The sequence below is a fragment of the Dermacentor andersoni genome, chromosome 1, assembly GCF_023375885.2.
Source record: "Dermacentor andersoni chromosome 1, qqDerAnde1_hic_scaffold, whole genome shotgun sequence".
In the NCBI taxonomy this organism is placed as follows: Eukaryota; Metazoa; Arthropoda; class Arachnida; order Ixodida; family Ixodidae; genus Dermacentor; species Dermacentor andersoni.
In genome coordinates, this window is record NC_092814.1 from 274,524,666 (window position 1) to 274,539,749 (window position 15,084).

General features: G+C 46.8%; 1 protein-coding gene across 1 annotated transcript in view; it reads left to right on the forward strand.

Annotated features, from left to right (window-relative positions):
- The first annotated feature begins 555 nt into the window (after positions 1-555).
- LOC126548141 (uncharacterized) overlaps positions 556-15,084 on the forward strand; it is a 43,425-nt gene continuing 28,896 nt past the window's right edge. The window contains exon 1 of the mRNA XM_050196259.3: positions 556-1,705. Coding sequence (XP_050052216.2) covers positions 579-1,705 — 1,127 coding nt within the window. The 5' untranslated portion in view covers positions 556-578. The remainder of the gene's footprint in view (positions 1,706-15,084) is intronic.

Genomic DNA, 15,084 nt, shown 5'->3' on the forward strand with positions numbered 1-15,084 from the left:
GTATAACGCTGTAGCGTACGTTCCCGTACACAGTGCGGTTGTCGGATGTGAAGGCCATGAAGCAAAATTCGGTGAGTGCATAAATCGTTATAACCCGCCGCGGTAGCTCAGTGACTGTGGCGACGCGCTGCTCAGCTCGAGGTCGCGGTGGCGATCGCGTTCCGATGGGGGCGAAATGCTTAGATTTAGGTGCACGTTAAAGAACACCGGATGTTCAAAATTTATCGAGAGCCCCCTCTACGGTGTACCTCGTTATCAAATATCGTACCATTGCATGGCGCGTAAAACTGTAATATTTTTGTCTTTTAGTCGTATAATGGTTCCACTTAGATAACGGGCAAAGATACTGCTGTCTTGTGCACTACTGTCGATTGCGAGTACACGTACGGCGCTCAAGGCCAGGATTCTCGCTCCTTGTTTATCCAATACAGTGTGCGCTATCGGTCAAGATCCACTCGGGTGATTCGGCAGCTGACACAGCTCCACGGCGGCCGGCTCCAGATGTGACATGCTCAAGAACTGCTCGCGGCCACGGCGATAAGAGACAAGGCCGCCTTTTTTTCGTTCTTCTTGGAAAAATGCAAGCACGCGCGACACCTGTCAGCGGCAAAACAGCCGGCCTGAACATTACGGAAAGACGGCGAAGAAAGAGGGCCGAAATTATTTTCCAAAAGGCCGGAAGAGATAAACGCCGGACGTGGCACGCAGATTCCGTTTCGACTTCCGAGGTGAGGGAAAATGAAAGGGGGCGGGGCTCGGAAAAGGATTCGATTGACGCATGCTTGGAGCCGGTGGCTACACTGGCTGTCCGGCAGCCAGGAACGAGTGGTAAGGTGTTGAGTGTATCAGCGCGTTGTCGTCGCACACAACATTGGCTTGAAAAGCTGAAGACCCGCAAGCGGCGTCATCTGGGCTGGCTGCGGTTCAACCCCAAAGGAAGCGCCCGGAGCCCACGGCTGCGGCAGCGAAGGAAACGAGCGGTCAGCGAAAAGGCGCGAACTGGGCGGACCCCCATCTCGTGTGTCGTCATGGAGCGAAACGGCGCCGTCAGCAAACGTCCAGCTGACGACGACGCATCGTCCGTCGAGTGGCTCGAGCGGTTCCGCCGAGAGAAGCGCCAGCGACGGAGCATGCGGCAGTGCTACGCCGCAATTGCCGCTACCGGCGCGAAGAAGTGCTTGACCGCAAAAGAAACGGGGACTCCCGGTGCATCGTGCGCTATCATGCCGGACAGCTTGGAAGCATGCCGCGGGGACTCGGCGGGGGAACAAGCCCAGGAAGAGGAGCTGAAGAAGCGCACCGATGGCCAGAGCCGCCCTGATATGCTGCTGAGCGGCATCTTCCGCCCGCCGCCGGAGATCAACGGCCGGCTATGCGGAGGGCGCGACGAGCCGGAGCTGCTGGTCACCTGTCCGGAGTCGCGGAGCGCGCCGTTCACGCTCGTGTTGTCATCGGCATACGCGCTCTCTCTGCACGTGTGTTTCGCGGCTAGCTCGTGGTGGCTCGTGCAGAGGTACGCGGTGTCTGGAGCTTGCGCGGAAGCTATCGTCACGCTCTTCCTCGCTCAGCTGTCCAGCCTGCCCCTATTTGTGGTGGGCGTGTGCCGGCTCGTAGGCCGCCAATCGCAACCTTCTTCGGGATGCGTGCTCTTGCTCGTTCTTCACGTGCTCGTCGCCGGTCTGTTCAACATGGTCCCACTGTTGCAGTGAGTGCTTTTGCTTAGTTTTTTCACGATGACTTCTTTGATTGTCGCGACGGCTGTTCCCCTAGCTCTACCTGTGGTCGGTATTCACTGAGCCAGAAAAAAGTAAAGGCAGTGAGATTCTGCCAGAACCACACAAAAAGTAAGCCTCCCTCGACGATTCCGTTACGTCTCTAACTACGCTGAACGTTCGACGGAAGAAAGTCCTAATTGCATTCCCGCCACAACGTGACGATGACTATGCACGATAGACAAGCGGAACATTTGAAAGCTTAAAACGCGTGCTCTCTAAAGGCTTCATGCAGCCAGAAAGACTTCTTAACGTAAGTTTAAGCCATGGACGAAGTGTAGTAAATAAGGCTACTGTTCACAAAACTTCTATGTATAGTGTCGTCCCATATCAGCTATCGCTGTCACGAGTGGCGCACGCCTAAATCTGGCCAACGAGGAGGCAGCACCTTCGTAGAACTCTTGCGTCGAAGAAGTTTTGTGAATACAAGCACGGGATTTTTAGCGAGTGCGTTCAGCAATGCCCACGACACGAAGGCAGAGCTCATGCACCATCCCTCTCCTAGAGTTAAGACTTCTGACGTCTTCAAAGCTGCATTGGAAACGTCTGACCATGAATTCAATGCCGCATGCGTTAAGCGCATCGCCACAACTGAGACGATATAAATGCAGTCTTTCCCAGATATTCAGGGATGCAGAAATTTTGAAGACGGCAAAAGTGAGAGGACTATAGCTTTATCTGTAAATAAGACCCTCTACTCGAATTTCGTGCATGTACAGCAAAACATCGTTGCTCAAGTAGATGGAAAAATGGTTGTCCAATCACAAGTAATAGGCATAGCTTACACACCTAGCGAATCAAATCAAATACCTCAGGTCAATTTTTCAAATTCCCTTATTACTGTACAACTTCATGGCTGGGGACAACGCAAGGGACGAAAAGGAAGAAAGCGAGACAAATACGGCGCTGAATGTCGCTGCAATACCATGCTTCCACCGCATTTCAAGCAAATTAAAAATGGCGTGAAAGTCTCAAGTGAATGTAGCGTTTTTGGCTTACAAGCTTAGTGCAATTTGTTCTGCAGCACAAAAGTGCGCTTTCGAAGGGGCGTTGTACAGTCAGAAGTGTGCAGCATAAAACACGGGTTAACTTTGTGCCTTGCCAAGGTAACATCGTTTGCGCGACACCATTTCTTGCGGCTTTTTCTATGCACGGACCACACTGGCCGTTGCCTTGTTATTGAATTATACACGCTTTATGAAGGGAATTGCGTATTCTTACCTGAGTTTACTGCCGATTGCGGCTGCAAGCCGGTTCTTGTAGGCACCGCTGCGATGTTCTGACACCGGGATAAGATGTCGCTTTAAGTCGTGGAGGCCTTCCACATAAGAAAGATCCCATACCTGTCGGCCAGCCGTCAACATCGTTTGAGTATCTTGATTTGGGCTGATGGCATGCATGTGTTTAGTTTGTACTAATCAGATAGCTGTGCGGACTTGTCGTGCTACCGTTATTACTGTCTACCTGCTTTGTGTAGTTACAAATGAGGTATGGTTGTCATCCATTGCTTTTCTTGACACTCTTGACATCGCTGATTATTTCATCGAAAGCCATGGGTTGCGTTGAGTGCTCATCGGCGTTGTTTGTCGTCTCGCTTTCTTATGCTTCGGCCCTTGCGCTACCCCACCGATGAAGAACGAACTTCAGTTATCCTATTTATATTCTATGCCTACAGTTCTTGCGTAAGTAGTAATTGTATTTACAGAAAACAAAACTGGGAGAAAGGCCACCAGCATCGTAAAGTAATACTCTCGTGTTTGCACAAACGCCAGATGTTGACAGACATTGTCATGATTTTGTGTTTAGTTTCGTAACTTCTGAAAATAATTGAATTCGGTGCTTAATCATGTTCATGAATCTAATGTAAAGCCTTTAAGTTTACTAGCACATGTTGCCTTCAGGAGGAAGGCCTCCAATTTCCGTCAGAAGAACCCTTAACCTTCAAGCCGGCTTAACTTGCTCGTCCTGTATTTTTTGCATAGATGCAGTTTATAACTGAGAAGAAATGCCGTGCATTAATGAACTTTGACAAAACATGTTACTAAGCATGCCGCTCGTTCTGAGCAGCTATGTATGTACGAGCACCTTGGTTAGGTCAGCTGCCGCGTCGGTCCGGCCTGGACTAAAGCTTCACAATTGTGTCATTTTTATGCGTATACAGCCTCCAGAATTTTTAATATCGCGCGAGCGGCGACCGCACCGCATGGTATAGCACCTTACAACGGCAAGATCGGCGATAGTGCACGCAAATCATACTCCATTGCAAGCGTCGTCTGCTATATACGCTGTTCACTTCAGGAGGCAATACGCTCGCAAGGGTGCGGAGTCCTATCTACAAAAGCCGGTGTGAAGCAAAACACGTGCATAACTAAAATGTGCAAGACTAAAATACGCTTTCCATTTTTCTTCCGCATTAATGGGCCCCCACATGCGTCATAGAAATAAGGTGATAGAACTATAGGAAATTTTATCAGCGCATACAAGGTATCGTCTGTAAGCGATGGGGCCTCATGAATAACAAAGGCAGTGTGTGTGCGCTGCTGAAGGGAAGAGCATAACAGACAAAGCACGCACTGTACAGTCCTTTGTGCGCTTGCGCATATTGCCGATCTCGCCGTTATAAGGTGCTGACATTCCGAGCAGTCGACGCTCGCGTAATATTAAAAATGCTGGCGGCTGTTACATACGGATACCTTTATTGCGTGCATCACTTTGTTGCAAGGCTGTTTGAACCCCATTCTACTGTTAAATCTCTCCCAAATATCTGCACATTACACTACGCAGTAGTCTCACCTGTAAGTGATTATGTGCACCGAGACAAAACTGGCTGAAGCGAGTGCTAGTCCCAGACCCTCGCTCAGAGGAGCAGTGCATTGCTGCAACGCTTCGTAGTAAACGAGTGCGGTTATCATGCATATGATGAGTCGCGTAAATAAAAGAAATGTATATGCATTTGAACAGATGCTAAATGTTTTAACAAGATTTTCTGCAGAAAGCCTCTCAGGTTTATAGCGTTGCGCCAAAGAGGCATGGCACGCTGTCTGTCCCAGCCCATTTTGACAAGCGAAGCGCACAACATACCAGTACGCTTTACCGTTACACCCTTTTCTTGGTCAACTGCCTGCATCATGTCCAGGCGTCATGCGTCTGTGACGTATGTCTCGTTCATTTTATTGCGATAAGTTATATGGACACTTCAGACGCATTTCTGCCATCGCCGTGATGTTCCGCATAAATTCCAAGGGCGATAACACCGTCGCTACGCCCCTTACGCTGTATGTGCGAGTGAAAGCGTGCTAGCTAGGGGAGCCGACGATTGCGGCTGAATCTCGCCCGCGCGATAGTGAGGATAGCGGGGAGGAAGCGCGCCGCCTTCCGTTGCGCGCGAGGCACCCAACCTTAACGGCGCGTAGGCGAGTGTCGCTCGACACCGGGCACGTCGGAGCACGTTGGCCACGTCCGGTTACGTTGGCTGCGCCAGTGCGTCGAACGTTCGGTCGAACTATATATACATATATATATATATATATATATATATATATATAGAGCCACTGTTGCTCTTGCCAACGTGACGTAACGCGGCCGCGTGCTCACCCTATGTCGGACTATATTTAGCCCTTTAAGGACTAAATATAGTCCGACACGGCAGCACTGGGGGGAGGGGAGGGAGGGGGCGGCGTTTTACTCCGGCTGCAACTGCGCGCGGTCGCGCGGCCGTATCTTCAGAGCAATCTGCGTTGAGGGCAGAGTCTAGGTGCGGCGGCGGCTCGTAGCTTTGTGCGTGCCGTGTGTTCTCGGCGCTCAGTTTGTGTTGAAGGGACAGACAGAACAAAGCTCACTTCGGTCGTTGCTGCTACCGCGTTTCCTCACGCCAGCGTTTTGACAGCGAGTGTCCGCGATCAGCGAGTTTGATGTGTTCATGTTTGCTGTGCGCACTGACCCCATGCTTGTTAATTTAGCTAACAAGCCAATGTTTGCAAGTCCGTACGGCCGATAAAAGTACTATCCTTAGTCCGTATGGCTGTCTGCTAATTTGCTATTGCAGTCGATGCTTCGCCTTTCGGGCGAAACTGCGACTTTTTTGTGGTTGTGTAGTTGCGCTACATCACGTTCCTAAGCAAGCGCAGACTAGCCCAGCAAAATGTTCTGCCTGCGCCACTACAGCGAGCAGGTTGTCCGGAAGCTCTCACGTGTGTAGATCGGTAGCTGAACATTCCCGAGACGTTGTTCACAGGTCAGCGTGCGGTGTTGATCGTCATACTAGTATGACGCTAATTCGTTCGCCTTACTGTTAGTCACGCGCTGCTTAAGCTTATTGCCACTTTAACATATTTCATTCGTTTAACAATTGCACGTTGTGGAGTAGCCGGCGACATAATGTAGTTGTTGTCAACATTTCCAATCCGTAACAAATGAATTAAGTTAAACGATGCTGTGTCAGTTGAACCAACACCTCCTATACTTGTCAAGGCCTGCGCCTCACGTGACGTGACGTGAGCTACTTCACGCCACGCCGGCTGGCTCCCTCCGGCCCTTCTCGAGCGCGGCGCGTTGCGACTCATGCGTCGAGTGCGTGATACCGCTCGGTTTCTTGGCTTTTATTTCGTTTGAAAAGCAATTCAGACTCCCTGTTGTGTTCCACGCTAGCATTAGATAAATAGCAATTAACAATTGCACAGGGGGAGCCTCAGTGGGGCCGGGATATTCAGTTGCGAAAGCTGTCGAGCCTATTCGCAGAAGACGATGTGCGCTACTTGCTCGGTCGTTCGCCAAGGTTTTTCAAAAAGGTCCATGTTAAATAACAGAATAATCAGCCCATTCGTTAAAATACGCTTATATGACAACCGCATTGCGCAGCGTTTATTCTGAGTATTCACAATGATGTAGTCATAATAACATCAACACAATACAACATGTGCATTCAAAAGGGCGCAGTTTGCAAATTAAGCGCCAAAGAATGAGTGCCCCAAGATGTAATGCTGCTCTATATCAGACGCAATTCAAATTGCTGCATGAAGTCATACATACAAGGCCGCCCAGATAGGGAGCAGGGATCTGCACATATCAAAAACATTCACGTGTCATAACATAAATTAGATACAAAGCGATTCTTTAATGCATGATGTGCAGTTATCAGTTCGTCAAAGCGCACTCAAATGCGCTCAATCCTTAAACACTATACCCCAGCATAGTAGGGTTCACATAGTATGCCTAAATTCCTATAGCAGAAAAAAAGCCTATATACAGTTAAATATGACAGGTCTCGAATGCACACAGTAAGCTTTGCTTTTAGTTGCCGTCAGCAGCACAGAATACAGATCACACAGGCATAAGTCAGAAAAAAGCAATAAGTTGACAAAATTCACTGATTGTTTTACCACCTAAAAATTCATCAAATATGCAATTTAGCTTTGCAAGAGAGTGAAATGCCAATATTTATTTTTCAGAGAAGATACGAGCTTTCCTTCTTTTTGCGCTCTCTTTTGCAACACGTGCTAGGTCATTCCTCTGCTTGCAAAGGTTGTTCAAAAGTATGTTAGCCGCACAGTTTGCTAGCAAACTGGCTAACTCCTCATAAGTATGCCCTTTGATGCATGGTATTATTTCATCATACTCTGGTAAAGATTCAACGATGAGGGTCCTGACAAGCTTCCTTTGGTCGGAACCGCTGAGGAACTCTGTACAATTTTTTTCTCAGCAAGCTTCTTCACAATCACATCTGCATGCATTACAGTAGTGACAACAAATGGTGAGGAAATTCCAAACCACCTCGATCCAAGTGTCTGATTAATGAATGCATGCCATCATCATCATCATCCTCCGTTTCAGTCTGCTCTTTAGTAGTGACCAAATTTTCCCTGCAACTGTCACATTTTAGTTTTTTTCAATGCTGCATGCGCACAGTATCCACCAACATAGGCAATGACAGCCATGCGGGAGCTTAAACCATTCAGGTCACTCTCGGTAACAGAAATCGCGAAAGTGCTCTGCGTGCTGCTCGAGGTGCTGATTTCAATGTTCTGCAAGTCCTCATCAGCGATCACAGGCAGTGTTCTGCAGACGGATTCGTCCCTCACTTTCATATAGCTGCCGCACAGATATATGGTATTGGCTGCCTGCTAGCTGCCTATATTGCCCAAAGCGGCTCTTCAGGCAGTCTGTCTGAATTTTTCCAAGCAAGACATACCTGTGGCCAAGCTCCTGCAAGCAGTATTTTGCAAACTCCGAAAGAGTACACAGACATCCTCAATGCAGTGAGTGTTCCTTTCTTAAGGACTCCAGCATCATGCTTCAGGAATTCCCAAACATCCAGCCACGTTATAATGGAATTAAGGAAAATAATTCTAGGATCATTTTCAGCTTGTGAGACTGGTTGCTCAAATATGTTACTGTGGTGGATGCCCTTCAAAGGCGTTTTTACGTTAACAATGCTCCACCATCTAACAATAACCATGATGAAATCTGCTGTGGATTCTGCATGGTATAAGGCCGGTGCATTTTTGTTAGCTCTCAGGCCTTCTGCTACAAGTGAATTGAAAACCTGCAACACCAGCTTCACATTTTGGCGCTCCAAATTGCTTGGATTGAGTGCCCTTGAGGTTAATCCATGCCCAGTCTTCAAAAGTTCTGTTGCTTCTTGCTTGTACACCTCTTACATCTTTGAATGATGCGCAATGGATGGAATCTGGATGTACGCTGTTTTTCGAAAGGTCAAAATGGGGGTAAAACAAGCACGTGCCTGGATTTGTTTTATTTATCCAATTATTTCGTATGCTCTTCAAGAGGTGCACAGCATCAACCACATAAAAAAGTGGTCGTGAAGGATCTGCTGGATGTGGGTAAACAATTCTTAATTTATGCGGTTGTGAAAATATCATCATGGTCTTTCTGTTAAGCCAATTGTTGTCGGAGACAACTGCCACAACTTTGTAACCTATATCCTCCAAGCGCAGTATGACTTTCTTCAGAATGTTATGAAGTTGGTCAGCATTCAGCGTCTTTACGTGAAGGATATGTGCCACTTCTTTAAACGAACTAACGAGACTCTGTATCATGAATACATGAGCTGATGTTGCAGCTTCACATGAATTGACCGCCGCACCACAAATGCTGCCTCCCTTGTAATCAAGCCATGGCTTGATGTGTATTTCGTCCAGCATCAGGATCACATGGTATTCATGGGGTTTCAGCTGTTTGAACCTGTGGGCAACATATTGCAAAAATGCTCTCTGAGGCCTCTGCTTCAGGAGACATTTGAAAGGAGGAGCATACCTTCCCTATAGTGCTTGGATGAGGCAAGGTCAGTTTGCTCGTGCTCCTTAAAAACCTGTAAGCATGAGCTGAAATTGTGTACAAAATGCAAGCATACCCCATCAGCTGTGCGCTATACTCTATGCGATTTGAACTGAGCAACAACAGTTGGTCCTTCAAAAAGTTCTCTCTTTTTTTGTGGTGTGCTATACTACTTTCAGCTTTCCCAAGAAGTTCATTTATGACAGCCAACAAGTGCTCGCAACTTTGGTTTTCATTAGAAAGCATGCACAGGTTTTCCAAAATAAACAGAAGTGAACTAATTTCATTAACACTTTCAGGCACAACACTGTTCCCAAGCCTCTTCACTGAAGCGCCTTGAAAGCATGCACTAACATGCAGGTCCTCAATCACAGTCACAGAGGCTTTCAGGAACGGTTCATTTTGGTTTACAATGTTGAGGAACATTACACACCCTTTCCTATATATGACTGTCCAAGGTTCTGGCACTGAAACTGCTTGAAGACATATTTTCATCTCTTGAAATGTTGAAAAACAGTTTTTTCTTTTCCTCTGCATATGAAGCAAGGGAATCCTCAAGGGCACGAGAAAGCTGAGAGGTTTCTCCCCGGCTCCTTTTGACATCGGGCGCCTCTCTTGATGTCTGTTATACCTTCGAAAGGTGCGAAGGACAGCCGGGAAATATAGTCGGTAGCGATCCCGGTCGCAAACGGGGCACAGGCAATGACACTTCTATCACCTTTCCCGTTCTCGAGTCGGTGTATGCCGTCGTATTCTCGATGCATTTCGGTTCGAAATGATCAGCGCATACCTACACAGATAAAATTTTGCGTTTCAGAAAAACATTATCTTGCACACAGAAAAGAAGCGATAATAACAGCGATGTCAGGAATGAGGTAAATCCACAACACTTCGTATCGTTTGCAAACTGTACGAGCACGAATGGCATTCTCCTGCATACAAGAATGCGTGCTAAGGAAAAATAGCAGCATAAATACAATCAATATAAATGTTTTACCTTAGTATATGCAGTTGGTGCGAAATCCTTTCGTGGAATGATCCGCATCCACTTCTTTCGCGTGTCTTCGTCTTTGGGGAAAGAAAAGACTTGCACTTTTTTCCCGGTGTCGTAATTGCCGGTGCATCCCGGCACACAACACTTGTTCGGCATCGTACGCGACACGACGACTTGAACAAATATCCACAGTAGACGGTACGGTCGAATAACAAGCGCAGCACAAGGCACACAACCGGTACCACACACACGAGAAAGACACCACGTTTTCAGCGGCAGCCATAGAATAAAGAACCGGGCAGCAACGAAGCCTAACAGCCAAGCGAAATGACCGCGGAGAGAGCAAGCCGGGTGATGTCGCTGCCGCAGGAGCTGCGCTCTTGACTCAGCCGGTTGGTCGTGACATCAAAATTCTGAGAGCAGGCCTTGAGTATATAGGAGGTGTTGGTTGAACCCGACGGCTGGGAAGTTCCTTAAACTTACAACAGCGCTGACGCCTGCAGTGCAAAATACACCGAGAAAGAAAATGAAGTGGCCTAACCTCGAAAGTGGTTTGCCGCATAATATGGTGCCATTACACTAAATAGCTATATGGACCCGTTATTGCTTTCAGTATTCAGATTATTCACTCACGTAATTTCGAATAGAATCGGCGACCCGTGATTTCGATCGGCCTAGAGAACTGACTTTAGAAAAGGAAAATTGGACGGTGGACCGTACTCATGTTGAATGGATGAATTCTGGGAATTGAGGCACGCCGTGGTGGGGGACTCTGGATTACTTTTGACCACCAGGGGACCTTTAACGTGCCCCACATGCACGGGACACTGGCGTTTTTGCATTTCGCCCCCATCATAATGCGGCCGCCGTGGCCAGGATTTGATCCTGCGACCTCGTTCTTATAGTAGCGCTACAGCATAGCCGCTAAGCCACCGCAGTGTATTCGGTATTCGGGTAATCGCGAAGTTTGCGGATTATATAACTGACTCCCCTGTGTGCCTTTCATAAAGTACGAAAAGGCTCGTAGATTCAGTAGATACGCCATGGAGGCATCGTGTAGTCAAGGAGTACGTGAAGCATACCGGAATATCTTAATATTTACTTGGATTCCACGCCTACTACGCCTCTTCCCAAGAAAAGCGGAAATACAGCAGTTCAGAAGTATGTCAGGCAAGAACACAATTTCTCAATCGTTATTCACTGCATGCTTGCAATAAGTATTCATTGTGATATATTGGGAGAGATTAGGCACAAGGACTAAGGGGGAATGTCTGACCAACCGGTGGTTTGCAGATCACATTGTTCTTAAGAGTACTGGAGATCACAACTGATTGAAAACTTAAACCGACGAAGTATGTTTGGGGATTCATATGCGTAAGACTAAGGTAATGTTCCATAGTCTGGCAACTTGAAAGAGAACAGGAGTTTGTGATTGGTGCCAGCCTCTTGAAGGAGTGACGAAACGCATTCAACTATAGGCCCAGTAGTCACGAACAGTCCGGATTATCAGAAGTAGATTGCCAGACGAATAAAATTGGGTTGGAGCATGCATGTATTGCAGGCACTGTCAAGACAAGATCGGTAGCTTACCAACGTCCTTGAAAATAAAAAAAAGCATAGCATGTGTGCAAATTCTGCCATTGCTAACCTATAGTATATGGTTGTAGATTGGAGGAAAACAAGTTTGACAAGCTCAGGACCTCGCAGCGAGCGATCGAACAAAACGTTGTAGGCGTAACGTTAACAGGCAGGAAGACGGTGTTATGGTTACTAAAGCAAACTCATGTAGCTAATATTATAGTTCGTTAATAAGAGTAAGTGGAGTTGGGCAGCTCATGTGTTTAGTAATGCAGATAACTGGTGGTCTTTAGAGTAAGATTCCTAGGGTTAGGGTAACGGCAGCCGAAGACTACAGATGATTAGCGGATGTAATGGGATTAGGAAATTCGCAGGCATAATATGGAGTCTGCAGACGTCCGACAAGTAATATTTGAGATCTGAGAGAGGTCTTTGTTCTGCAGTGCGACATAAAATAAGCTGACAATAAATGGCGTTGACTCAAGTGACAGCATTGAATAACTGCGTGGAGCATTCAGGGAGCAGTCTGTTTGCGTTTATTGAACACTTCAGATTAACGAGTAAATTCGTAATAGATACAACAGCTAGCCTAGCGAGTATGTGGTCACGTCGCCGTAGCGCCTCTAGAGGCAACAGCAAAATGCCTTACCTTATCGACGTCCGCGTGGCAGGCGCCTATAGCACGGATATCCTCGTGACGTAAGCCAGCGCGTGGGCCTCCGAAGTCGTTGACTCAACGTCGACTTCGGCGCTTCGACTCAACGACGCTTAGTCAATCTCCGGTGTCACGGCTAGTGGCCTCGGAGATTTTCTTTCTTTAACGCTGCGAGCTCGGTACTTCTGTCACGAACGGCTTGCGCTTTATCAGCTTGACACAGATTCTCGACAGGAAAGTACCGAGCGCCGAGTTTTCCAGAAAGGAAACGCACGCAAGGCAGATGACGATAATCGTTGTGGGACAAATATACAGGGTGTTCCAGCTAACTTTAGCCAGTTTAAAAATATGCCGATGCCCTCTAAGACGACGCCACCAAATGCATGTTGCTCACTTTTGTATGTAGTGTGTCACGCTATTTTCTTTTTGCATTTTGCTTAATTAGATAATTAGGCAAGGTTAATTAATCAACTTCTGAAGCACCGAAGCCAAGCAAAATATTCCTATTAGAAAGTTGTAGAGCGCTTTGCAAAACGTCCGATTAGACACTTTCTATCAAGTAATGTTTTTAAGCTTACTGCGGATGCCTGCGAAAAAAAAATGCCACGTGACATACGCGTTTGCGGGCGGCGATTGCAGCGCTCCCAAACTGTCCGCGTACAAACGAACATAGCATCTAGCAGGGCGTGCTGCCGCTTAAAAGGCGGCAAGGCAGTGATGAACGCGTTCGCTGTTAGATTTACACCAGCGATGTGCTTCCCTCGCTGCGGTTCATGATAGCGATAAGCAGACGCAGCCGTGTTTTTTTTTTCTTTTGCATCCGCAGTAAGGTAAAAAACACTAAGAATTAACAGATAGAAAGACAAACTGTTTGTTCAGACGTTTTGCAAACTGCTCTGTAACTTTCTCATTGGACTTTTTTTCCTAGCTTCGTTGCTTCAGAAGTTAGTTACTTAATCTTGACAATTATCCTGTTAAGCAAAATACAAAAGATAGCGTGACACGCTACGTACAAAAGTGAACAACATGCATTTGGTCGTGTCGTCTTAATGTGCATCGGCATATTTTTAAACGCTGGCTAAAGTTAGCTGAAACACCTTGTATACCCCGAAGGGTGCAACCGTTTTAATAGTGCAGAGGCCAATATAAGCGACTACTTTTTGAAATGATTTTATTGCAAAAGAACCGTGTCTGCTGCACATAGGCACCCTCGATTTAGGCAAAGCAATTTATTATTTGGCCAGTCTCGGTCAGCATGTTTCCATTTCTATAACACAATGTGCTGTAATATCGCACTTCTCTCTTTCAACAAACGCAACATACTACGTGGATCTGGTGACGTGCTGATCCTTTGTGGCGAAACGGCGCACACGGCGGGACGGGTGAGACGGACAACACAATGCGCTGTCATCCCTCCCGTCGTCTGCGCTGTTGAATCATAGAGAATGTAAACCAGCTAGCCCAGCTTGTAACTCTTGTGCTGTTCCTATGTTTAATTAATGCCATTGTCATGGCGCACCAGGCAACTAAAAGCGCACCCGCTGTGGTGGCGCAGTCTTTTGAGTTGCGCTGCTATGCCTGAGGGCGCGGGATCGAATCCCGTCCGCGGCGGCTGCATTTCGGTGAAGGCAAAATGCAAAAATGCCCCTGTATCGTACATTGGGTGCACGTTAAAAAAAACCTAGGTGGACGAAATTAATCTGGCATCCCACACTACAGCGTGCCTCGTAATGATATCGTGGTTTTCGCACGTAAAACCCCAGAATTTAATTTCATTTAACTAAACTCGGTTATTTTTCATTTACGACCACTTCAGTTGACCTGATGTTTATTTGCGAGTACTACAAGCACGCATGAAATCATGCGAAGCAGCCTTTCTTAAATCAGTATTAAGTCGAAAGTCTTAATTGACTCGTTGCAATGGTTCATACCCGAAAAAAGCGGCGTCTAGCCCAGTGAGACAAAATATATCACCAGGAGTGGCTCACATCTTTGTAAGCAAGTTAAGATGCAATGGCTGAATATGAGTGAAGAAACGAAAAAAAAGAACTAAAGAAAGAAAAAAAGAAAACGAACGAAAGAAGGAACAACGAAAGAGACAGCGAAAGTACCTTTAGGTAGTGCATTAAGTGCTCGCATGTGTCGTAGAGAAGGTCGACCTCCAGCGCCATACATTTACTTCGCACTGCGGCTCGTTGTGTGTTGCAAGAAATCCGACACCTCCGATCACATGACTTAACGCATTATCACCCCGTGTGCAGCACGCTTTCGCCTTCACGTGTTACAGGAGTGTAAGATGCTGGCTAACTTTTTTCTCAACACACGAAAACTTTATATTTCACAAATTTGTTTAGACGTAAGGAAATATTTGATTTGATATGTGGAGGTCGTTTTTCTCAAATATTCATTTGATTCGAAAATTTCACTATTCGAACACCTCTACTGATTTCCTTTATAACTACATGCATATGGCGATGTTGGCGTATGGTGCCTTGAGGTTGCGCCCTCTATACTCTTCGAAGCATACGAGTCGAACAATGAATTACTGGAACGAAATGGTCAAGGACGCAAGCAGTTTACAAATCACACCCATAGTTAATGGACCACGCCGTCACCAACAGAAGGGACTCGTTGCTTCTGGATGCAAAACATGAAATCGATCTATATAGTTTATTGAGCATTTGAAGTGTAAGTGCACATTTAGCATAAGGTAGTCGAAATCTTTATTGGCGCACTGTGAAGGTTCGTCTAGCTTTTTACGCAGGACGGCATGGATGGCGAATGAAACGGCA